Consider the following 24,846-nt stretch of genomic DNA (forward strand, 5'->3'; position numbering starts at 1 on the left):
TCTTATAGAAAAGAGTAGCCAACTTTCTGCTCCTCTGTTTCCATTGAGATTCTGTTCAAGTGTCCCAGCTCGGCTTCTGCGGGTGGCTGAGCTTCTAATGGCTCCCTGCGTTCTTGTCTTTTCCTCTCCAAACCTTCCGTCCTTTTCCCCCTTCTGGGGTGGAAGGGCGCTGTCATTGCTTCTACCTTCGAGGCAGATTGAGGAAAAGTCTGGACCGTCGACTCCTTTCCTCTCTTTGGTTCCGTGTCTCTCTCTGGCTGTGTCCCTCTCTTTTCCTTTCTCAGTTCCGTCTGTGTCTTCCTCTTTCTCTCTCGTGTGTGGATGGATGGATGCTAGGGATGCACATGTATATGATTAGATGAGGGTTATGTTTTAGGGATAGGTTAGAGGGAGAGAAAGGCTTTAGGTCGGAGTTGGTCATGGGGGAAGGGTCAAGGGTGGTGGTGGTGTTGTTTCTTGGAATCTGAGTGCTGTGCATTCTTCGTCTCTTTCCATATGAACCCCTTCTCAGATACACCACTTGCAAGGAGTCTCTCATGTTCTGTTTCCTATCTTTTGCATTTGTGAATGCTTAGCTTCTCTGTTGTGAAGAGGTTCCATTGGATGGAAACCCATGGGTGTACTTCGTGTACCTCTTTGCCTTACTTGAAGAGACCCATTTCGACCTCCGCCCAGCAAATGGCAAGGAGACTCTGATGTTAAGGAGCCTTTGACCTACGCTTCTTTCTAGCTATCTCATGACATCAGTCTTTAGGGTGAGGTTTTCCCCCTATATTGAGGTGGTATGAGATCAAAACCAATAGCGTTCTTCAGATGTAGCTGTCTGGTTTTCCCATGGACATTGATTGAAGAGGCTTTCTTGTTCCCATTTGGATATTCTCCCCTTCTGTGTCAGAGATGAGTTGACCATGGATGCTGGGGTTTGTTTCTGGACCCTCCACTTTATTCCATCGATCTGGATCTGTGTGTGTTGTTGTATTCCCAATAGCATACTGTCCTGCTGCTGCTGCTGCGGCTAAGTCACTTCAGTCGTGTCTGACTCTGCGTGACCCCATGGCCTGCAGCCTACCAGGCTCCTCCGTCCAGGACGTTTTCCAGGCAAGAGTACTGGAGTGGGTCGCCATTGCCTTCTCCGATACTCTCCTGAGGATCCTAGTTTGGTCGTCTAATTTCCTTTCACACAACCTTGGATGTCCGTATCGGGGCTTTTTCGTCGGATTGTATTGACAGTTTAGGCTCTTTTCTGTCTCCGTACCCCTTTTGCAATTCTTTGTTCGGTGCGAAAATGCATTGGCATTTTGGGAGGAATAGCATCGAAGCTGTGGATTGCCTTGTGGGGCTGTGACATCATTTTCCCAATAGGAATTCTTTCAAGCCCTGAGCACAGCTTCTCTTTCCAGTGATTGGTGTGGGCTTGATCTTCCTTCTTCCATCTCTCGCCGTTTTGTGAGAACAGGTCCATCCTTCCCTTCTGGGTTAGATGGACTGCTGGGTATCACTTCAGTGAATGGCATTGTCAGTGGGGGTGATAATTCCCTTCTCGTTGGAAGACTTTGCTGTGAGTATTAGAAATGCAAGTGACTTCTCTTCCCCTTCCTCCCTGTCCATCTCTCAGAGCCACCGGGAAACAGAGGCCTCATCCACGGTCACACAGGCCTGAGGGGGTGCAACTAGACCGTTGTTTCTTCAGGCCCTCAGTGCTGGACATCATCCGGGATCCTCTGTGTGTGTCTTCCTCAGTCTGGTGTCCCTTCAGACCTTTCCCTAGTTTTCACAGGCTTGTTGCGTTGGTGTTCTTTGTCTGTTTGGAGACACATCCTTGATAAGCTTTGTGTTTCCACTCATTCGTCTCGCGATGTATGACCTGTCTTTTGCTTTTGTCATGAGGTCTTTCCCACAGTAGATATCTTTGATTTTGCAAAGTCCACTGTAGTCTCTGGGTTTTTTTTTTTTGTGGACTGGCTTTTAGTTTTGTGTGTGAAGACTCAAAGCACGTGTCCGGTTTCTGCTCATTGTTCTTCGAGATTTGTGGCAAGTTTTCATGGAAAGTTTGTCTAGGGATAACTGGAAGTGAACTCGGTGTAAGGTGTCAAGTCTCCATCTCCATTCCTGTCATCCCCTGCAGTTTCCAATTCCCTGTTCCTGAGTGGTTTTAGAGACCTTGTGGGGAGTTTGGTTGCATTGGAGTTTGCATTTCCACCTTGATTCGATTCACACTGTTCTGCCCTCAGGGACACTGTCAAGGGGGAGTGAGGAGCAGCCTGCACTTCCAGCAGTGACCACACGGTGGGGCGAGTGCTGCTCTCCCCTCAGGGAGCCCCAGGCCACAGGCATCCCAGTGAGGAGCCAGCTCTGTGCTCAGCTGAAAGGAGTTAGTCTCTCAGGAGCCTCTGAGCCCTTGCCTTTGGATCACCCAGGGTGGGCATTTACTGGGACAGAAAAAATTGCCCTGAATTCCATGGACGGAAGAGCCTGGCTGTGTAGAGTTCGTGAGTTGCCGCGAATCAGACACAACTGAGGACACAAAAATTCTATAGATTAAAACACTTTTTGGGGGTGGGGGGGAGTGAAAGGGGGGGATGTGGGTTTTTTTGTCTTATATAATAGCCAAGGGAAATCTAGTTTAAACCTAAATTCACATAGACGGGAAAGGTATAGCTCTCCGTCACCCTATTAAAAAAAAAAAAAAAAAAAACTACTAAACTTTTCTGAAAGTTTATTTAGTAGCTTCCTTGAGCAGTTCATTGTGAAGCATTTTTTTTTTTTTCTGTGACATTGGCCTCATTAAAAAGCACGGTTTGCCTTTACTGGATAATTCTGTTCATTGGTTTCTTAGGGAACCTTGGTAATATTTGAGTTTCCTGGGGAGTATGGTCACATGACCTGGCCCTGGCCAATCGGTGCGTTCCACCTCCCTGGCCACTGTGATTGGCTCCGGGCTGGGGCAGTGCCCAATCGGGGCCCAGGGCCGGGCCTCCCGTTGGAAGCCAGGGGAAGACGAGCTGTCGTCCTGCTGGGGTAGGGGAAGGGGTGGGGCCGGGGGAGGTCAGGCTCCAGCAGTGGGAGGGGCGTGAGGCCCGCCTGCGGCAGTTGGTGACCTTCCTGCTCCCCTCAGGGCAGAGCCGCCGGCCTGAGAATGAGGGCGCTGCTGAGCCCAGGGCCTGGGATGGCCCGTTGCTGCTGTGGTCCCAGAGCTCCACCCGAGACCTGAGGGAAGCCGTCTGCCCGTGAGTCCTCTCCCGCTTGTCTGTCAGCTTGTTTGAACCATGCTGGGTTTTCTGCCCAGCTGGCTAAGGGGAGTCCCTGGAAATGCAAGGGTGTGGGTTTTGGCAGACTTCAGGGAAGACATGCCAGATGAGCCTGGGAGACTCCAGCTTAATCAGGATTCAGGAGATATCTCTTCGGGCCAGCTAGTAATTGTAGGATAAGCCTAATGAGTCTTCACAGGATGAAGAGAGTAACGTGCCAAGGTAGCAATCGATGTCCTCATTCGAGAGGATGAAGCTGGTGCTCAGAGAAGGGGGGAACTTGGCCACAGCAAGGAGGTGTGCACCCAGACAGAACCCCCAGATCCGGCCATTGGAGCTCAGGGAGGCCACTGGTGTGGCTTGTCCCTGTGGCAGGGGCCGAGGCACGCAGCCCACCCTGATTCCTGCGGGGGCCTGACTTGGGAAGTGCCATCTGGTAGCTTTGAGACTCACCAAACCAAATTGCACTGGAGAGAGGAGGGACACCTTCCTTCATCCACCCCCCACCCCCGCCGGATTCCCACATACCCTGACCCCTTTCTCCCGATTTCGGAGCCATTTCCAGAGTCCCGCTCATATGACCTCATTCGAAGTGCACTGTGGACGAGCTGCCATCTGCAGCTACTACCACAGCGGCCAAGGGCTTTAGCTCCCGACTACCTCCCTTCCTTTGGAACTTGGGGGCCCTCTACTCCCCACTTGCACACCACAGACCTTTGCTGAGGATTGTGGGGACCCTCACTCAGTTTGCAGTACGTTGTAGCCATCCCTGTCCTCTCTATACCTCCCTTGAAACTCAGCTTGTGAGCTCCTTTGGAGCAGCGTGGCCCACCTGGCTGCAACGGAAGAGACACAGCTGACAGTGAAACAACAGCTTAGATCTGAGACCCGGAAAGCTCTGTCAGAAGGGACCTCCCTCTTCACACCGTAGAGGCTGTAGGAGGCGCCAGGCTTTCGAACCAGTGCTGGGGCCAAAATGACTCCACAGCTGTTTTCCTTCCTGGGGAGGGTTCTGGCTCGAGTGGGAATGGCTCAAGTCTCCTAAGGTTCTGCAAGCCCACTGTGTGCAGATTCACGGTACACAGAGAGGAGAAGGTGGAGTCCTGCCCTGTAGGTGGTCACAGCTCACGGATGAGCCAGGCAGGCAGGCAGGCAGGGCCTGAGAACACCTGAGCTGCCTTCATGAGTGAATGGTGTGGGGGCAGAGGAAGAGAAGCCGGTCTGCTCCCTCGTGTGGTGCCCCGGGCAGGTTGTCCCCAGAGGAAACCCTTACGACGGTGAGGACTATCACTGCTGTTTCCCAAGGGGTTCCGTCGGTGCGTGTCTTCCCCGGAGCGGTCAGGCCGTCTCTCAAGTACACGGGCCATGGGCATTGCCTCTCCTTGGAACTTCCCATGTGTTTCTCTTTTTTATGGAACAGTGATTTTCTAGAGGGGTTCTGGGCCACAAGGATGTTGGGTCATTTTCTAGCCTTCTGTCATGAAGAACGCTTTCCTGGGTGTTGGGGTGGTTTGTTGTTCCAGCTCCCTTTCTTGGCTTCTTTTGGGAGCTGGTGCAACAAGACGAGCTCAGCCTCTGCCTTCTGGCTGAGATGTCACCCTTGACACAGCAATGCCTGCCTGGAGATAATGATGGCAGTTGCCAAAAGGGCTTCGTTTGGCACATGGTATCTTGAAAGGACGTACACCGTCCTTTCAGATATCAAAGGCTAGTTCAAATGACGTACAAATGAGAACTCTCCAATGGAGTCTTACAGTAGTTGGAGAGTCCAAAAAACACTCATGAGTGGTGGTCATTCTCCCATCTGCTTCCTAGGTCTGTCGGCCTACGAGCAGCTCCATGCCTTTCCACCTGGGGCCGATATCACGTGGAGCTCGTGCGCTGAGACTTCAGAAAGAAAGATTCCATCCAGGGCTGACACAGCACAGAATGGGGCAGAACGAGGCCTGGATGTGCCGTGGTACCCAGGAAAAGGCACTCCCCCTCCTGACTGTTTTGAGACCCCGCATCCAAGTTGGAGGACCGAAAGGAAGACTCGAAGGTCTCCCTCTCTTATAGAAAAGAGTAGCCAACTTTCTGCTCCTCTGTTTCCATTGAGATTCTGTTCAAGTGTCCCAGCTCGGCTTCTGCGGGTGGCTGAGCTTCTAATGGCTCCCTGCGTTCTTGTCTTTTCCTCTCCAAACCTTCCGTCCTTTTCCCCCTTCTGGGGTGGAAGGGCGCTGTCATTGCTTCTACCTTCGAGGCAGATTGAGGAAAAGTCTGGACCGTCGACTCCTTTCCTCTCTTTGGTTCCGTGTCTCTCTCTGGCTGTGTCCCTCTCTTTTCCTTTCTCAGTTCCGTCTGTGTCTTCCTCTTTCTCTCTCGTGTGTGGATGGATGGATGCTAGGGATGCACATGTATATGATTAGATGAGGGTTATGTTTTAGGGATAGGTTAGAGGGAGAGAAAGGCTTTAGGTCGGAGTTGGTCATGGGGGAAGGGTCAAGGGTGGTGGTGGTGTTGTTTCTTGGAATCTGAGTGCTGTGCATTCTTCGTCTCTTTCCATATGAACCCCTTCTCAGATACACCACTTGCAAGGAGTCTCTCATGTTCTGTTTCCTATCTTTTGCATTTGTGAATGCTTAGCTTCTCTGTTGTGAAGAGGTTCCATTGGATGGAAACCCATGGGTGTACTTCGTGTACCTCTTTGCCTTACTTGAAGAGACCCATTTCGACCTCCGCCCAGCAAATGGCAAGGAGACTCTGATGTTAAGGAGCCTTTGACCTACGCTTCTTTCTAGCTATCTCATGACATCAGTCTTTAGGGTGAGGTTTTCCCCCTATATTGAGGTGGTATGAGATCAAAACCAATAGCGTTCTTCAGATGTAGCTGTCTGGTTTTCCCATGGACATTGATTGAAGAGGCTTTCTTGTTCCCATTTGGATATTCTCCCCTTCTGTGTCAGAGATGAGTTGACCATGGATGCTGGGGTTTGTTTCTGGACCCTCCACTTTATTCCATCGATCTGGATCTGTGTGTGTTGTTGTATTCCCAATAGCATACTGTCCTGCTGCTGCTGCTGCGGCTAAGTCACTTCAGTCGTGTCTGACTCTGCGTGACCCCATGGCCTGCAGCCTACCAGGCTCCTCCGTCCAGGACGTTTTCCAGGCAAGAGTACTGGAGTGGGTCGCCATTGCCTTCTCCGATACTCTCCTGAGGATCCTAGTTTGGTCGTCTAATTTCCTTTCACACAACCTTGGATGTCCGTATCGGGGCTTTTTCGTCGGATTGTATTGACAGTTTAGGCTCTTTTCTGTCTCCGTACCCCTTTTGCAATTCTTTGTTCGGTGCGAAAATGCATTGGCATTTTGGGAGGAATAGCATCGAAGCTGTGGATTGCCTTGTGGGGCTGTGACATCATTTTCCCAATAGGAATTCTTTCAAGCCCTGAGCACAGCTTCACTTTCCAGTGATTGGTGTGGGCTTGATCTTCCTTCTTCCATCTCTCGCCGTTTTGTGAGAACAGGTCCATCCTTCCCTTCTGGGTTAGATGGACTGCTGGGTATCACTTCAGTGAATGGCATTGTCAGTGGGGGTGATAATTCCCTTCTCGTTGGAAGACTTTGCTGTGAGTATTAGAAATGCAAGTGACTTCTCTTCCCCTTCCTCCCTGTCCATCTCTCAGAGCCACCGGGAAACAGAGGCCTCATCCACGGTCACACAGGCCTGAGGGGGTGCAACTAGACCGTTGTTTCTTCAGGCCCTCAGTGCTGGACATCATCCGGGATCCTCTGTGTGTGTCTTCCTCAGTCTGGTGTCCCTTCAGACCTTTCCCTAGTTTTCACAGGCTTGTTGCGTTGGTGTTCTTTGTCTGTTTGGAGACACATCCTTGATAAGCTTTGTGTTTCCACTCATTCGTCTCGCGATGTATGACCTGTCTTTTGCTTTTGTCATGAGGTCTTTCCCACAGTAGATATCTTTGATTTTGCAAAGTCCACTGTAGTCTCTGGGTTTTTTTTTTTTGTGGACTGGCTTTTAGTTTTGTGTGTGAAGACTCAAAGCACGTGTCCGGTTTCTGCTCATTGTTCTTCGAGATTTGTGGCAAGTTTTCATGGAAAGTTTGTCTAGGGATAACTGGAAGTGAACTCGGTGTAAGGTGTCAAGTCTCCATCTCCATTCCTGTCATCCCCTGCAGTTTCCAATTCCCTGTTCCTGAGTGGTTTTAGAGACCTTGTGGGGAGTTTGGTTGCATTGGAGTTTGCATTTCCACCTTGATTCGATTCACACTGTTCTGCCCTCAGGGACACTGTCAAGGGGGAGTGAGGAGCAGCCTGCACTTCCAGCAGTGACCACACGGTGGGGCGAGTGCTGCTCTCCCCTCAGGGAGCCCCAGGCCACAGGCATCCCAGTGAGGAGCCAGCTCTGTGCTCAGCTGAAAGGAGTTAGTCTCTCAGGAGCCTCTGAGCCCTTGCCTTTGGATCACCCAGGGTGGGCATTTACTGGGACAGAAAAAATTGCCCTGAATTCCATGGACGGAAGAGCCTGGCTGTGTAGAGTTCGTGAGTTGCCGCGAATCAGACACAACTGAGGACACAAAAATTCTATAGATTAAAACACTTTTTGGGGGTGGGGGGGAGTGAAAGGGGGGGATGTGGGTTTTTTTGTCTTATATAATAGCCAAGGGAAATCTAGTTTAAACCTAAATTCACATAGACGGGAAAGGTATAGCTCTCCGTCACCCTATTAAAAAAAAAAAAAAAAAACTACTAAACTTTTCTGAAAGTTTATTTAGTAGCTTCCTTGAGCAGTTCATTGTGAAGCATTTTTTTTTTTTTTCTGTGACATTGGCCTCATTAAAAAGCACGGTTTGCCTTTACTGGATAATTCTGTTCATTGGTTTCTTAGGGAACCTTGGTAATATTTGAGTTTCCTGGGGAGTATGGTCACATGACCTGGCCCTGGCCAATCGGTGCGTTCCACCTCCCTGGCCACTGTGATTGGCTCCGGGCTGGGGCAGTGCCCAATCGGGGCCCAGGGCCGGGCCTCCCGTTGGAAGCCAGGGGAAGACGAGCTGTCGTCCTGCTGGGGTAGGGGAAGGGGTGGGGCCGGGGGAGGTCAGGCTCCAGCAGTGGGAGGGGCGTGAGGCCCGCCTGCGGCAGTTGGTGACCTTCCTGCTCCCCTCAGGGCAGAGCCGCCGGCCTGAGAATGAGGGCGCTGCTGAGCCCAGGGCCTGGGATGGCCCGTTGCTGCTGTGGTCCCAGAGCTCCACCCGAGACCTGAGGGAAGCCGTCTGCCCGTGAGTCCTCTCCCGCTTGTCTGTCAGCTTGTTTGAACCATGCTGGGTTTTCTGCCCAGCTGGCTAAGGGGAGTCCCTGGAAATGCAAGGGTGTGGGTTTTGGCAGACTTCAGGGAAGACATGCCAGATGAGCCTGGGAGACTCCAGCTTAATCAGGATTCAGGAGATATCTCTTCGGGCCAGCTAGTAATTGTAGGATAAGCCTAATGAGTCTTCACAGGATGAAGAGAGTAACGTGCCAAGGTAGCAATCGATGTCCTCATTCGAGAGGATGAAGCTGGTGCTCAGAGAAGGGGGGAACTTGGCCACAGCAAGGAGGTGTGCACCCAGACAGAACCCCCAGATCCGGCCATTGGAGCTCAGGGAGGCCACTGGTGTGGCTTGTCCCTGTGGCAGGGGCCGAGGCACGCAGCCCACCCTGATTCCTGCGGGGGCCTGACTTGGGAAGTGCCATCTGGTAGCTTTGAGACTCACCAAACCAAATTGCACTGGAGAGAGGAGGGACACCTTCCTTCATCCACCCCCCACCCCCGCCGGATTCCCACATACCCTGACCCCTTTCTCCCGATTTCGGAGCCATTTCCAGAGTCCCGCTCATATGACCTCATTCGAAGTGCACTGTGGACGAGCTGCCATCTGCAGCTACTACCACAGCGGCCAAGGGCTTTAGCTCCCGACTACCTCCCTTCCTTTGGAACTTGGGGGCCCTCTACTCCCCACTTGCACACCACAGACCTTTGCTGAGGATTGTGGGGACCCTCACTCAGTTTGCAGTACGTTGTAGCCATCCCTGTCCTCTCTATACCTCCCTTGAAACTCAGCTTGTGAGCTCCTTTGGAGCAGCGTGGCCCACCTGGCTGCAACGGAAGAGACACAGCTGACAGTGAAACAACAGCTTAGATCTGAGACCCGGAAAGCTCTGTCAGAAGGGACCTCCCTCTTCACACCGTAGAGGCTGTAGGAGGCGCCAGGCTTTCGAACCAGTGCTGGGGCCAAAATGACTCCACAGCTGTTTTCCTTCCTGGGGAGGGTTCTGGCTCGAGTGGGAATGGCTCAAGTCTCCTAAGGTTCTGCAAGCCCACTGTGTGCAGATTCACGGTACACAGAGAGGAGAAGGTGGAGTCCTGCCCTGTAGGTGGTCACAGCTCACGGATGAGCCAGGCAGGCAGGCAGGCAGGGCCTGAGAACACCTGAGCTGCCTTCATGAGTGAATGGTGTGGGGGCAGAGGAAGAGAAGCCGGTCTGCTCCCTCGTGTGGTGCCCCGGGCAGGTTGTCCCCAGAGGAAACCCTTACGACGGTGAGGACTATCACTGCTGTTTCCCAAGGGGTTCCGTCGGTGCGTGTCTTCCCCGGAGCGGTCAGGCCGTCTCTCAAGTACACGGGCCATGGGCATTGCCTCTCCTTGGAACTTCCCATGTGTTTCTCTTTTTTATGGAACAGTGATTTTCTAGAGGGGTTCTGGGCCACAAGGATGTTGGGTCATTTTCTAGCCTTCTGTCATGAAGAACGCTTTCCTGGGTGTTGGGGTGGTTTGTTGTTCCAGCTCCCTTTCTTGGCTTCTTTTGGGAGCTGGTGCAACAAGACGAGCTCAGCCTCTGCCTTCTGGCTGAGATGTCACCCTTGACACAGCAATGCCTGCCTGGAGATAATGATGGCAGTTGCCAAAAGGGCTTCGTTTGGCACATGGTATCTTGAAAGGACGTACACCGTCCTTTCAGATATCAAAGGCTAGTTCAAATGACATACAAATGAGAACTCTCCAATGGAGTCTTACAGTAGTTGGAGAGTCCAAAAAACACTCCGTCAGTCATTTCACTGAGAGTCATTGATTGGGGACACCAAGAATATAGGAAGGAATGCACAAAGAAAGGATGAAATTGTGTTCAGGATCGGGGGAAGGGATGAACAGGGCGTGCTTGCCTTGAATCCAGGCTTTGTTGGGGGGTGGGGCATAAAGATCAAACGGGTCTGAAACTACAAAGTGGTGATGGTAACACAGTATCACCAGAGTTACACAACAGTGTTCCCAAATTGCAACAATGATGAAAAAGTTTACTAATCCCAACTTAACCAACAAAAGTACAGGAAACCATACAAAAAATAAAACATCACCAGAAAGGTGGAAACAAACCAAATGCAAAGCAGTTCAGGGGAAAGGAACTCCATGTCCCCTGGGGGCAGACCGAGTTGCCAGCGTCCACGGTGAGCAGACGGGGATGGAGGCTGCAGAGCCGACCGCTCCCCTGGACGTGGTGTTTCCGGCAAGGGCTCTGGGTGTCTGTCCAGAGCGGGGGCTCGTTCTCCCTGCAGGGGTGGGTGAGTCATCGTGGGCGTCTGGGTGTTGCGCGGGAGCCAGGGCAGGCTCTCCCTGCCGAGGCGGTGACTCCTCCTCTGCCTCGGGTTCTCCTGCCAGAGCCCGAGCAGGTAGAGGTGCACGTGGAGGTGGAGGTTCTGGCTGAGGGGGTGGGACATCAGTGCCTGGGGCTGGGGGTCCTGCAGGCATGGAGATCCGATCTGCCCGGTGTGCTGGCCAGTACCCAGCTGGCCTGGTGTCTCTGCGAGGGCAAGTCTCGGTTCTCCATCTGCCCTCGGTGGATCCCTGGGTCCTGCACCTGGAGCCAGCACCTCTGTAGGGACAGGTCTGGGAAGCGGAGCCTGGTTCCAGTTGGAGGCCAGTGCTAGAGCTGGGGGAGAAGCAAAGTTTGCCCACAGGCCAGCCTTGGCATGTGCGTCTCCCGGGACAGAAAGCTTCCAAGAGATTCCCAACGAATACCCAGCGTCGGATGTCTTTTGGGACTGAAGTGTGCAAGATGGGGGGCGGGGGGTGTGAGGCCAGCGCTTGCTGCAGGCCCAGCAGCAGCTTTCGGGGACTCGTCCCTGTGTAGCTCAGCACCCCCTCCCCACACACTCCCGTGCACCAGCCCCAGCGTCCTCACCTCTGTGCTCTGGCGTGCTGGGCTCCAGGTCCTCCTGCTGCCTCAGAGGCCGGGGTTCTCGGGACTCTGGGTCGGAGCCGGGTGTGCTGAGCTCCGTGGCAGCCTCAGACTGGGCCGCCGGGTGTATCCTGGGCGGTGTCTCGGCAGCAGGCCTTCCCCGCCTCCGCTTCTCCCCCGGTGGGGCTGATGCCTCCGTGGGCACGCTCACCTGGAGCCTGCACTGGGCCTCACGGGCGGGGGGGTGGTGCTCCGACCCCTCCCTCCGGGAGGTGGATGGGGTGTCCCCGTCCTCGGCCTCATCACGTGGGAAGCTCTGCAACGACAGTGACCGTCAGCCAGCCATGCTAGGAGTTTTCCGAGCTGGGCCTGGGCAGTGGAGCCGCTGCTTCTGCCTGCTCGAACTTCTCTTCCCAGAAGGGTCAGAGACGTGTGTCTGCTCAGATCCCCACCCGGGAGGAAAGAGTCCCACCTGAGGGTGTGAGGTCCGCCTGGGTGGCCGCCGCTGCCCGCACTCTCCCCATCCCGCCCAGCCTGCTCTCCCCTGGGGTGTGGACACAACTTGTCCGCAGGCTTCTGACCCCACATCCGCCTGGGCTTCCTTGAGGGAGACACACCCCAAGAAACCCGCATCCACACACACAGGCAAAGGACCCGGTGTTTCCGGGTGGCATGGGAGAGGCGGCCTGGTCCGTCCTGGGGCTCCCCGTGTTACCTTTCTGTTTCTCCGGGCAAAGGGCCAGAGGCCTCTCGGGGGTGTCCTGAGCCAACGTCGACAGGGTGCCCGCGCACACTGCCTGTGAGCACTCCTGAGGCCCCGGCCTCTGGGCAGGGGCAAACAGCAGAACATCCTGGCAGCCAGTGAACTGGCTGGGGGCTCCTCTCCGCTCTGGAGGCCTGGATACCCGGGCTGCGGGTTTGTTGGGTTCTGTTGCCGGCAGGTGACATCATCTCCTGGGGTTCGTGCTGAGGTCCCTTCCCCAAAACTTCCCAAGGGAATCTCTGGGTTTCTGACTGCTCGACCACCCCCCTTAGGCCATGTGCAGGCACAGTGACACCCACACAGCCCAGCCCACAGCCCTGGGGAGGCCTGGGTTCAGCCAGGGCCTGAGCTCCGAGGACCCCACTGCTCTCAGACCAGGCTCCTTCTTCTCATAAGTGGTGTGGCCCTGGACAAGCATATGCCCCTCAGGGTTGCCCCAGTCTCTCCATCTGCAGAGTGGTGGTCATTCTCCCATCTGCTTCCTAGGTCTGTCGGCCTACGAGCAGCTCCATGCCTTTCCACCTGGGGCCGATATCACGTGGAGCTCGTGCGCTGAGACTTCAGAAAGAAAGATTCCATCCAGGGCTGACACAGCACAGAATGGGGCAGAACGAGGCCTGGATGTGCCGTGGTACCCAGGAAAAGGCACTCCCCCTCCTGACTGTTTTGAGACCCCGCATCCAAGTTGGAGGACCGAAAGGAAGACTCGAAGGTCTCCCTCTCTTATAGAAAAGAGTAGCCAACTTTCTGCTCCTCTGTTTCCATTGAGATTCTGTTCAAGTGTCCCAGCTCGGCTTCTGCGGGTGGCTGAGCTTCTAATGGCTCCCTGCGTTCTTGTCTTTTCCTCTCCAAACCTTCCGTCCTTTTCCCCCTCCTTGGGTGGAAGGGCGCTGTCATTGCTTCTACCTTCGAGGCAGATTGAGGAAAAGTCTGGACCGTCGACTCCTTGCCTCTCTTTGGTTCCGTGTCTCTCTCTGGCTGTGTCCCTCTCTTTTCCTTTCTCAGTTCCGTCTGTGTCTTCCTCTTTCTCTCTCGTGTGTGGATGGATGGATGCTAGGGATGCACATGTATATGATTAGATGAGGCTTATGTTTTAGGGATAGGTTAGAGGGAGAGAAAGGCTTTAGGTCGGAGTTGGTCATGGGGGAAGGGTCAAGGGTGGTGGTGGTGTTGTTTCTTGGAATCTGAGTGCTGTGCATTCTTCGTCTCTTTCCATATGAACCCCTTCTCAGATACACCACTTGCAAGGAGTCTCTCATGTTCTGTTTCCTATCTTTTGCATTTGTGAATGCTTAGCTTCTCTGTTGTGAAGAGGTTCCATTGGATGGAAACCCATGGGTGTACTTCGTGTACCTCTTTGCCTTACTTGAAGAGACCCATTTCGACCTCCGCCCAGCAAATGGCAAGGAGACTCTGATGTTAAGGAGCCTTTGACCTACGCTTCTTTCTAGCTATCTCATGACATCAGTCTTTAGGGTGAGGTTTTCCCCCTATATTGAGGTGGTATGAGATCAAAACCAATAGCGTTCTTCAGATGTAGCTGTCTGGTTTTCCCATGGACATTGATTGAAGAGGCTTTCTTGTTCCCATTTGGATATTCTCCCCTTCTGTGTCAGAGATGAGTTGACCATGGATGCTGGGGTTTGTTTCTGGACCCTCCACTTTATTCCATCGATCTGGATCTGTGTGTGTTGTTGTATTCCCAATAGCATACTGTCCTGCTGCTGCTGCTGCGGCTAAGTCACTTCAGTCGTGTCTGACTCTGCGTGACCCCATGGCCTGCAGCCTACCAGGCTCCTCCGTCCAGGACGTTTTCCAGGCAAGAGTACTGGAGTGGGTCGCCATTGCCTTCTCCGATACTCTCCTGAGGATCCTAGTTTGGTCGTCTAATTTCCTTTCACACAACCTTGGATGTCCGTATCGGGGCTTTTTCGTCGGATTGTATTGACAGTTTAGGCTCTTTTCTGTCTCCGTACCCCTTTTGCAATTCTTTGTTCGGTGCGAAAATGCATTGGCATTTTGGGAGGAATAGCATCGAAGCTGTGGATTGCCTTGTGGGGCTGTGACATCATTTTCCCAATAGGAATTCTTTCAAGCCCTGAGCACAGCTTCTCTTTCCAGTGATTGGTGTGGGCTTGATCTTCCTTCTTCCATCTCTCGCCGTTTTGTGAGAACAGGTCCATCCTTCCCTTCTGGGTTAGATGGACTGCTGGGTATCACTTCAGTGAATGGCATTGTCAGTGGGGGTGATAATTCCCTTCTCGTTGGAAGACTTTGCTGTGAGTATTAGAAATGCAAGTGACTTCTCTTCCCCTTCCTCCCTGTCCATCTCTCAGAGCCACCGGGAAACAGAGGCCTCATCCACGGTCACACAGGCCTGAGGGGGTGCAACTAGACCGTTGTTTCTTCAGGCCCTCAGTGCTGGACATCATCCGGGATCCTCTGTGTGTGTCTTCCTCAGTCTGGTGTCCCTTCAGACCTTTCCCTAGTTTTCACAGGCTTGTTGCGTTGGTGTTCTTTGTCTGTTTGGAGACACATCCTTGATAAGCTTTGTGTTTCCACTCATTCGTCTCGCGATGTATGACCTGTCTTTTGCTTTTGTCATGAGGTCTTTCCCACAGTAGATATCTTTGATTTTGCAAAGTCCACTGTAGTCTCTGGGTTTTTTTTTTTTTGTGGACTGGCTTTTAGTTTTGTGTGTGAAGACTCAAAGCACGTGTCCGGTTTCTGCTCATTGTTCTTCGAGATTTGTGGCAAGTTTTCATGGAAAGTTTGTCTAGGGATAACTGGAAGTGAACTCGGTGTAAGGTGTCAAGTCTCCATCTCCATTCCTGTCATCCCCTGCAGTTTCCAATTCCCTGTTCCTGAGTGGTTTTAGAGACCTTGTGGGGAGTTTGGTTGCATTGGAGTTTGCATTTCCACCTTGATTCGATTCACACTGTTCTGCCCTCAGGGACACTGTCAAGGGGGAGTGAGGAGCAGCCTGCACTTCCAGCAGTGACCACACGGTGGGGCGAGTGCTGCTCTCCCCTCAGGGAGCCCCAGGCCACAGGCATCCCAGTGAGGAGCCAGCTCTGTGCTCAGCTGAAAGGAGTTAGTCTCTCAGGAGCCTCTGAGCCCTTGCCTTTGGATCACCCAGGGTGGGCATTTACTGGGACAGAAAAAATTGCCCTGAATTCCATGGACGGAAGAGCCTGGCTGTGTAGAGTTCGTGAGTTGCCGCGAATCAGACACAACTGAGGACACAAAAATTCTATAGATTAAAACACTTTTTGGGGGTGGGGGGGAGTGAAAGGGGGGGATGTGGGTTTTTTTGTCTTATATAATAGCCAAGGGAAATCTAGTTTAAACCTAAATTCACATAGACGGGAAAGGTATAGCTCTCCGTCACCCTATTAAAAAAAAAAAAAAAAAAACTACTAAACTTTTCTGAAAGTTTATTTAGTAGCTTCCTTGAGCAGTTCATTGTGAAGCATTTTTTTTTTTTTTCTGTGACATTGGCCTCATTAAAAAGCACGGTTTGCCTTTACTGGATAATTCTGTTCATTGGTTTCTTAGGGAACCTTGGTAATATTTGAGTTTCCTGGGGAGTATGGTCACATGACCTGGCCCTGGCCAATCGGTGCGTTCCACCTCCCTGGCCACTGTGATTGGCTCCGGGCTGGGGCAGTGCCCAATCGGGGCCCAGGGCCGGGCCTCCCGTTGGAAGCCAGGGGAAGACGAGCTGTCGTCCTGCTGGGGTAGGGGAAGGGGTGGGGCCGGGGGAGGTCAGGCTCCAGCAGTGGGAGGGGCGTGAGGCCCGCCTGCGGCAGTTGGTGACCTTCCTGCTCCCCTCAGGGCAGAGCCGCCGGCCTGAGAATGAGGGCGCTGCTGAGCCCAGGGCCTGGGATGGCCCGTTGCTGCTGTGGTCCCAGAGCTCCACCCGAGACCTGAGGGAAGCCGTCTGCCCGTGAGTCCTCTCCCGCTTGTCTGTCAGCTTGTTTGAACCATGCTGGGTTTTCTGCCCAGCTGGCTAAGGGGAGTCCCTGGAAATGCAAGGGTGTGGGTTTTGGCAGACTTCAGGGAAGACATGCCAGATGAGCCTGGGAGACTCCAGCTTAATCTGGATTCAGGAGATATCTCTTCGGGCCAGCTAGTAATTGTAGGATAAGCCTAATGAGTCTTCACAGGATGAAGAGAGTAACGTGCCAAGGTAGCAATCGATGTCCTCATTCGAGAGGATGAAGCTGGTGCTCAGAGAAGGGGGGAACTTGGCCACAGCAAGGAGGTGTGCACCCAGACAGAACCCCCAGATCCGGCCATTGGAGCTCAGGGAGGCCACTGGTGTGGCTTGTCCCTGTGGCAGGGGCCGAGGCACGCAGCCCACCCTGATTCCTGCGGGGGCCTGACTTGGGAAGTGCCATCTGGTAGCTTTGAGACTCACCAAACCAAATTGCACTGGAGAGAGGAGGGACACCTTCCTTCATCCACCCCCCACCCCCGCCGGATTCCCACATACCCTGACCCCTTTCTCCCGATTTCGGAGCCATTTCCAGAGTCCCGCTCATATGACCTCATTCGAAGTGCACTGTGGACGAGCTGCCATCTGCAGCTACTACCACAGCGGCCAAGGGCTTTAGCTCCCGACTACCTCCCTTCCTTTGGAACTTGGGGGCCCTCTACTCCCCACTTGCACACCACAGACCTTTGCTGAGGATTGTGGGGACCCTCACTCAGTTTGCAGTACGTTGTAGCCATCCCTGTCCTCTCTATACCTCCCTTGAAACTCAGCTTGTGAGCTCCTTTGGAGCAGCGTGGCCCACCTGGCTGCAACGGAAGAGACACAGCTGACAGTGAAACAACAGCTTAGATCTGAGACCCGGAAAGCTCTGTCAGAAGGGACCTCCCTCTTCACACCGTAGAGGCTGTAGGAGGCGCCAGGCTTTCGAACCAGTGCTGGGGCCAAAACGACTCCACAGCTGTTTTCCTTCCTGGGGAGGGTTCTGGCTCGAGTGGGAATGGCTCAAGTCTCCTAAGGTTCTGCAAGCCCACTGTGTGCAGATTCACGGTACACAGAGAGGAGAAGGTGGAGTCCTGCCCTGTAGGTGGTCACAGCTCACGGATGAGCCAGGCAGGCAGGCAGGCAGGGCATGAGAACACCTGAGCTGCCTTCATGAGTGAATGGTGTGGGGGCAGAGGAAGAGAAGCCGGTCTGCTCCCTCGTGTGGTGCCCCGGGCAGGTTGTCCCCAGAGGAAACCCTTACGACGGTGAGGACTATCACTGCTGTTTCCCAAGGGGTTCCGTCGGTGCGTGTCTTCCCCGGAGCGGTCAGGCCGTCTCTCAAGTACACGGGCCATGGGCATTGCCTCTCCTTGGAACTTCCCATGTGTTTCTCTTTTTTATGGAACAGTGATTTTCTAGAGGGGTTCTGGGCCACAAGGATGTTGGGTCATTTTCTAGCCTTCTGTCATGAAGAACGCTTTCCTGGGTGTTGGGGTGGTTTGTTGTTCCAGCTCCCTTTCTTGGCTTCTTTTGGGAGCTGGTGCAACAAGACGAGCTCAGCCTCTGCCTTCTGGCTGAGATGTCACCCTTGACACAGCAATGCCTGCCTGGAGATAATGATGGCAGTTGCCAAAAGGGCTTCGTTTGGCACATGGTATCTTGAAAGGACGTACACCGTCCTTTCAGATATCAAAGGCTAGTTCAAATGACGTACAAATGAGAACTCTCCAATGGAGTCTTACAGTAGTTGGAGAGTCCAAAAAACACTCCGTCAGTCATTTCACTGAGAGTCATTGATTGGGGACACCAAGAATATAGGAAGGAATGCACAAAGAAAGGATGAAATTGTGTTCAGGATCGGGGGAAGGGATGAACAGGGCGTGCTTGCCTTGAATCCAGGCTTTGTTGGGGGGTGGGGCATAAAGATCAAACGGGTCTGAAACTACAAAGTGGTGATGGTAACACAGTATCACCAGAGTTACACAACAGTGTTCCCAAATTGCAACAATGATGAAAAAGTTTACTAATCCCAACTTAACCAACAAAAGTACAGGAAACCATACAAAAAATAAAACATCACCAGAAAGGTGGAAACAAACCAAATGCAAAGCAGTTCAGGGGAAAGGAACTCCATGTCCCCTGGGGGCAGACCGAGTTGCCAGCGTCCACGGTGAGCAGACGGGGATGGAGGCTGCAGAGCCGACCGCTCCCCTGGACGTGGTGTTTCCGGCAAGGGCTCTGGGTGTCTGTCCAGAGCGGGGGCTCGTTCTCCCTGCAGGGGTGGGTGAGTCATCGTGGGCGTCTGGGTGTTGCGCGGGAGCCAGGGCAGGCTCTCCCTGCCGAGGCGGTGACTCCTCCTCTGCCTCGGGTTCTCCTGCCAGAGCCCGAGCAGGTAGAGGTGCACGTGGAGGTGGAGGTTCTGGCTGAGGGGGTGGGACATCAGTGCCTGGGGCTGGGGGTCCTGCAGGCATGGAGATCCGATCTGCCCGGTGTGCTGGCCAGTACCCAGCTGGCCTGGTGTCTCTGCGAGGGCAAGTCTCGGTTCTCCATCTGCCCTCGGTGGATCCCTGGGTCCTGCACCTGGAGCCAGCACCTCTGTAGGGACAGGTCTGGGAAGCGGAGCCTGGTTCCAGTTGGAGGCCAGTGCTAGAGCTGGGGGAGAAGCAAAGTTTGCCCACAGGCCAGCCTTGGCATGTGCGTCTCCCGGGACAGAAAGCTTCCAAGAGATTCCCAAAGAATACCCAGCGTCGGATGTCTTTTGGGACTGAAGTGTGCAAGATGGGGGGCGGGGGGGTGTGAGGCCAGCGCTTGCTGCAGGCCCAGCAGCAGCTTTCGGGGACTCGTCCCTGTGTAGCTCAGCACCCCCTCCCCACACACTCCCGTGCACCAGCCCCAGCGTCCTCACCTCTGTGCTCTGGCGTGCTGGGCTCCAGGTCCTCCTGCTGCCTCAGAGGCCGGGGTTCTCGGGACTCTGGGTCGGAGCCGGGTGTGCTGAGCTCCGTGGCAGCCTCAGACTGGGCCGCCGGGTGTATCCTGGGCGGTGTCTCGGCAGCAGGCCTTCCCCGCCTCCGCTTCTCCCCCGGTGGGGCTGATGCCTCCGTGGGCACGCTCACCTGGAGCCTGCACTGGGCCTCACGGGCGGGGGGTGGTGCTCCGACCCCTCCCTCCGGGAGGTGGATGGGGTGTCCCCGTCCTCGGCCTCATCACGTGGGAAGCTCTGCAACGACAGTGACCGTCAGCCAGCCATGCTAGGAGTTTTCCGAGCTGGGCCTGGGCAGTGGAGCCGCTGCTTCTGCCTGCTCGAACTTCTCTTCCCAGAAGGGTCAGAGACGTGTGTCTGCTCAGATCCCCACCCGGGAGGAAAGAGACCCACCTGAGGGTGTGAGGTCCGCCTGGGCGGCCGCCGCTGCCCGCACTCTCCCCATCCCGCCCAGCCTGCTCTCCCCTGGGGTGTGGACACAACTTGTCCGCAGGCTTCTGACCCCACATCCGCCTGGGCTTCCTTGAGGGAGACACACCCCAAGAAACCCGCATCCACACACACAGGCAAAGGACCCGCTGTTTCCGGGTGGCATGGGAGAGGCGGCCTGGTCCGTCCTGGGGCTCCCCGTGTTACCTTTCTGTTTCTCCGGGCAAAGGGCCAGAGGCCTCTCGGGGGTGTCCTGAGCCAATGTCGACAGGGTGCCCGCGCACACTGCCTGTGAGCACTCCTGAGGCCCCGGCCTCTGGGCAGGGGCAAACAGCAGAACATCCTGGCAGCCAGTGAACTGGCTGGGGGCTCCTCTCCGCTCTGGAGGCCTGGATACCCGGGCTGCGGGTTCTGTTGGGTTCTGTTGCCGGCAGGTGACATCATCTCCTGGGGTTCGTGCTGAGGTCCCTTCCCCAAAACTTCCCAAGGGAATCTCTGGGTTTCTGACTGCTCGACCACCCCCCTTAGGCCATGTGCAGGCACAGTGACACCCACACAGCCCAGCCCACAGCCCTGGGGAGGCCTGGGTTCAGCCAGGGCCTGAGCTCCGAGGACCCCACTGCTCTCAGACCAGGCTCCTTCTTCTCATAAGTGGTGTGGCCCTGGACAAGCATATGCCCCTCAGGGTTGCCCCAGTCTCTCCATCTGCAGAGTGGTGGTCATTCTCCCATCTGCTTCCTAGGTCTGTCGGCCTACGAGCAGCTCCATGCCTTTCCACCTGGGGCCGATATCACGTGGAGCTTGTGCGCTGAGACTTCAGAAAGAAAGATTCCATCCAGGGCTGACACAGCACAGAATGGGGCAGAACGAGGCCTGGATGTGCCGTGGTACCCAGGAAAAGGCACTCCCCCTCCTGACTGTTTTGAGACCCCGCATCCAAGTTGGAGGACCGAAAGGAAGACTCGAAGGTCTCCCTCTCTTATAGAAAAGAGTAGCCAACTTTCTGCTCCTCTGTTTCCATTGAGATTCTGTTCAAGTGTCCCAGCTCGGCTTCTGCGGGTGGCTGAGCTTCTAGTGGCTCCCTGCGTTCTTGTCTTTTCCTCTCCAAACCTTCCGTCCTTTTCCCCCTTCTGGGGTGGAAGGGCGCTGTCATTGCTTCTACCTTCGAGGCAGATTGAGGAAAAGTCTGGACCATCGACTCCTTTCCTCTCTTTGGTTCCGTGTCTCTCTCTGGCTGTGTCCCTCTCTTTTCCTTTCTCAGTTCCGTCTGTGTCTTCCTCTTTCTCTCTCGTGTGTGGATGGATGGATGCTAGGGATGCACATGTATATGATTAGATGAGGGTTATGTTTTAGGGATAGGTTAGAGGGAGAGAAAGGCTTTAGGTCGGAGTTGGTCATGGGGGAAGGGTCAAGGGTGGTGGTGGTGTTGTTTCTTGGAATCTGAGTGCTGTGCATTCTTCGTCTCTTTCCATATGAACCCCTTCTCAGATACACCACTTGCAAGGAGTCTCTCATGTTCTGTTTCCTATCTTTTGCATTTGTGAATGCTTAGCTTCTCTGTTGTGAAGAGGTTCCATTGGATGGAAACCCATGGGTGTACTTCGTGTACCTCTTTGCCTTACTTGAAGAGACCCATTTCGACCTCCGCCCAGCAAATGGCAAGGAGACTCTGATGTTAAGGAGCCTTTGACCTACGCTTCTTTCTAGCTATCTCATGACATCAGTCTTTAGGGTGAGGTTTTCCCCCTATATTGAGGTGGTATGAGATCAAAACCAATAGCGTTCTTCAGATGTAGCTGTCTGGTTTTCCCATGGACATTGATTGAAGAGGCTTTCTTGTTCCCATTTGGATATTCTCCCCTTCTGTGTCAGAGATGAGTTGACCATGGATGCTGGGGTTTGTTTCTGGACCCTCCACTTTATTCCATCGATCTGGATCTGTGTGTGTTGTTGTATTCCCAATAGCATACTGTCCTGCTGCTGCTGCTGCGGCTAAGTCACTTCAGTCGTGTCTGACTCTGCGTGACCCCATGGCCTGCAGCCTACCAGGCTCCTCCGTCCAGGACATTTTCCAGGCAAGAGTACTGGAGTGGGTCGCCATTGCCTTCTCCGATACTCTCCTGAGGATCCTAGTTTGGTCGTCTAATTTCCTTTCACACAACCTTGGATGTCCGTATCGGGGCTTTTTCGTCGGATTGTATTGACAGTTTAGGCTCTTTTCTGTCTCCGTACCCCTTTTGCAATTCTTTGTTCGGTGCGAAAATGCATTGGCATTTTGGGAGGAATAGCATCGAAGCTGTGGATTGCCTTGTGGGGCTGTGACATCATTTTCCCAATAGGAATTCTTTCAAGCCCTGAGCACAGCTTCTCTTTCCAGTGATTGGTGTGGGCTTGATCTTCCTTCTTCCATCTCTCGCCGTTTTGTGAGAACAGGTCCATCCTTCCCTTCTGGGTTAGATGGACTGGTGGGTATCACTTCAGTGAATGGCATTGTCAGTGGGGGTGATAATTCCCTTCTCGTTGGAAGACTTTGCTGTGAGTATTAGAAATGCAAGTGACTTCTCTTCCCCTTCCTCCCTGTCCATCTCTCAGAGCCACCGGGAAACAGAGGCCTCATCCACGGTCACACAGGCCTGAGGGGGTGCAACTAGACTGTTGTTTCTTCAGGCCCTCAGTGCTGGACATCATCCGGGATCCTCTGTGTGTGTCTTCCTCAGTCTGGTGTCCCTTCAGACCTTTCCCTAGTTTTCACAGGCTTGTTGTGTTGGTGTTCTTTGTCTGTTTGGAGACACATCCTTGATAAGCTTTGTGTTTCCACTCATTCGTCTCGCGATGTATGACCTGTCTTTTGCTTTTGTCGTGAGGTCTTTCCCACAGTAGATATCTTTGATTTTGCAAAGTCCACTGTATTCTCTGGGTTTTTTTTTTTTTTGTGGACTGGCTTTTAGTTTTGTGTGTGAAGACTCAAAGCACGTGTCCGGTTTCTGCTCATTGTTCTTCGAGATTTGTGACAAGTTTTCATGGAAAGTTTGTCTAGGGATAACTGGAAGTGAACTCGGTGTAAGGTGTCAAGTCTCCATCTCCATTCCTGTCATCCCCTGCAGTTTCCAATTCCCTGTTCCTGAGTGGTTTTAGAGACCTTGTGGGGAGTTTGGTTGCATTGGAGTTTGCATTTCCACCTTGATTCGATTCACACTGTTCTGCCCTCAGGGACACTGTCAAGGGGGAGTGAGGAGCAGCCTGCACTTCCAGCAGTGACCACACGGTGGGGCGAGTGCTGCTCTCCCCTCAGGGAGCCCCAGGCCACAGGCATCCCAGTGAGGAGCCAGCTCTGTGCTCAGCTGAAAGGAGTTAGTCTCTCAGGAGCCTCTGAGCCCTTGCCTTTGGATCACCCAGGGTGGGCATTTACTGGGACAGAAAAAATTGCCCTGAATTCCATGGACGGAAGAGCCTGGCTGTGTAGAGTTCGTGAGTTGCCGCGAATCAGACACAACTGAGGACACAAAAATTCTATAGATTAAAACACTTTTTGGGGGTGGGGGGGAGTGAAAGGGGGGGATGTGGGTTTTTTTGTCTTATATAATAGCCAAGGGAAATCTAGTTTAAACCTAAATTCACATAGACGGGAAAGGTATAGCTCTCCGTCACCCTATTAAAAAAAAAAAAAACTACTAAACTTTTCTGAAAGTTTATTTAGTAGCTTCCTTGAGCAGTTCATTGTGAAGCATTTTTTTTTTTTTTCTGTGACATTGGCCTCATTAAAAAGCACGGTTTGCCTTTACTGGATAATTCTGTTCATTGGTTTCTTAGGGAACCTTGGTAATACTTGAGTTTCCTGGGGAGTATGGTCACATGACCTGGCCCTGGCCAATCGGTGCGTTCCACCTCCCTGGCCACTGTGATTGGCTCCGGGCTGGGGCAGTGCCCAATCGGGGCCCAGGGCCGGGCCTCCCGTTGGAAGCCAGGGGAAGACGAGCTGTCGTCCTGCTGGGGTAGGGGAAGGGGTGGGGCCGGGGGAGGTCAGGCTCCAGCAGTGGGAGGGGCGTGAGGCCCGCCTGCGGCAGTTGGTGACCTTCCTGCTCCCCTCAGGGCAGAGCCGCCGGCCTGAGAATGAGGGCGCTGCTGAGCCCAGGGCCTGGGATGGCCCGTTGCTGCTGTGGTCCCAGAGCTCCACCCGAGACCTGAGGGAAGCCGTCTGCCCGTGAGTCCTCTCCCGCTTGTCTGTCAGCTTGTTTGAACCATGCTGGGTTTTCTGCCCAGCTGGCTAAGGGGAGTCCCTGGAAATGCAAGGGTGTGGGTTTTGGCAGACTTCAGGGAAGACATGCCAGATGAGCCTGGGAGACTCCAGCTTAATCTGGATTCAGGAGATATCTCTTCGGGCCAGCTAGTAATTGTAGGATAAGCCTAATGAGTCTTCACAGGATGAAGAGAGTAACGTGCCAAGGTAGCAATCGATGTCCTCATTCGAGAGGATGAAGCTGGTGCTCAGAGAAGGGGGGAACTTGGCCACAGCAAGGAGGTGTGCACCCAGACAGAACCCCCAGATCCGGCCATTGGAGCTCAGGGAGGCCACTGGTGTGGCTTGTCCCTGTGGCAGGGGCCGAGGCACGCAGCCCACCCTGATTCCTGCGGGGGCCTGACTTGGGAAGTGCCATCTGGTAGCTTTGAGACTCACCAAACCAAATTGCACTGGAGAGAGGAGGGACACCTTCCTTCATCCACCCCCCACCCCCGCCGGATTCCCACATACCCTGACCCCTTTCTCCCGATTTCGGAGCCATTTCCAGAGTCCCGCTCATATGACCTCATTCGAAGTGCACTGTGGACGAGCTGCCATCTGCAGCTACTACCACAGCGGCCAAGGGCTTTAGCTCCCGACTACCTCCCTTCCTTTGGAACTTGGGGGCCCTCTACTCCCCACTTGCACACCACAGACCTTTGCTGAGGATTGTGGGGACCCTCACTCAGTTTGCAGTACGTTGTAGCCATCCCTGTCCTCTCTATACCTCCCTTGAAACTCAGCTTGTGAGCTCCTTTGGAGCAGCGTGGCCCACCTGGCTGCAACGGAAGAGACACAGCTGACAGTGAAACAACAGCTTAGATCTGAGACCCGGAAAGCTCTGTCAGAAGGGACCTCCCTCTTCACACCGTAGAGGCTGTAGGAGGCGCCAGGCTTTCGAACCAGTGCTGGGGCCAAAACGACTCCACAGCTGTTTTCCTTCCTGGGGAGGGTT

The 24,846-nt window shown here is 53.8% G+C and overlaps 1 protein-coding gene and 2 long non-coding RNA genes across 3 annotated transcripts in view; 1 reads left to right on the plus strand and 2 right to left on the minus strand.

The window, feature by feature from the left end:
• Positions 1 to 24,846, plus strand: part of LOC145534150 (uncharacterized) — a 694,441-nt gene that overhangs the window by 293,865 nt on the left and 375,730 nt on the right. Inside the window, exons 40-43 of the long non-coding RNA XR_014074276.1 lie at positions 3,116 to 3,227; positions 8,413 to 8,524; positions 16,059 to 16,170; positions 23,702 to 23,813. This is a non-coding gene — a long non-coding RNA (uncharacterized LOC145534150). The remainder of the gene's footprint in view (positions 1 to 3,115; positions 3,228 to 8,412; positions 8,525 to 16,058; positions 16,171 to 23,701; positions 23,814 to 24,846) is intronic.
• Positions 10,557 to 12,349, minus strand: LOC145534078 (uncharacterized). Its single transcript, XM_081561447.1, has 3 exons — positions 12,174 to 12,349; positions 11,462 to 11,774; positions 10,557 to 11,209 (listed from the first exon to the last, which is right to left on the minus strand). The coding sequence occupies exons 1-3, from the start codon at positions 12,306 to 12,308 to the stop codon at positions 10,581 to 10,583; spliced, it is 1,077 nt and encodes a 358-aa protein (XP_081417573.1). The 5' UTR covers positions 12,309 to 12,349; the 3' UTR covers positions 10,557 to 10,580.
• LOC145534154 (uncharacterized) lies at positions 18,203 to 20,038 on the minus strand. The gene is made up of 3 exons (XR_014074282.1): positions 19,820 to 20,038; positions 19,109 to 19,420; positions 18,203 to 18,855 (listed from the first exon to the last, which is right to left on the minus strand). It is a non-coding gene; the product is annotated as an uncharacterized LOC145534154 (long non-coding RNA).

This window comes from Giraffa tippelskirchi, chromosome 14, assembly GCF_054371585.1.
Source record: "Giraffa tippelskirchi isolate mGirTip1 chromosome 14, T2T-mGirTip1v1.2.pri, whole genome shotgun sequence".
Lineage (NCBI taxonomy): Eukaryota > Metazoa > Chordata > Mammalia > Artiodactyla > Giraffidae > Giraffa > Giraffa tippelskirchi.

Excerpts from the sequence above, each read along its gene's own strand:
- LOC145534078 (XM_081561447.1), bottom strand. The coding sequence starts at position 12,308 with ATGTTCTGCTGTTTGCCCCTGCCCAGAGGCCGGGGCCTCAGGAGTGCT. Across the intron at positions 11,775-12,173 it reads TTGCCCGGAGAAACAGAAAG|AGCTTCCCACGTGATGAGGC; the intron begins GTAACACGGGGA and ends CTGTCGTTGCAG. Across the intron at positions 11,210-11,461 it reads CAGCACGCCAGAGCACAGAG|CTCTAGCACTGGCCTCCAAC; the intron begins GTGAGGACGCTG and ends CTTCTCCCCCAG.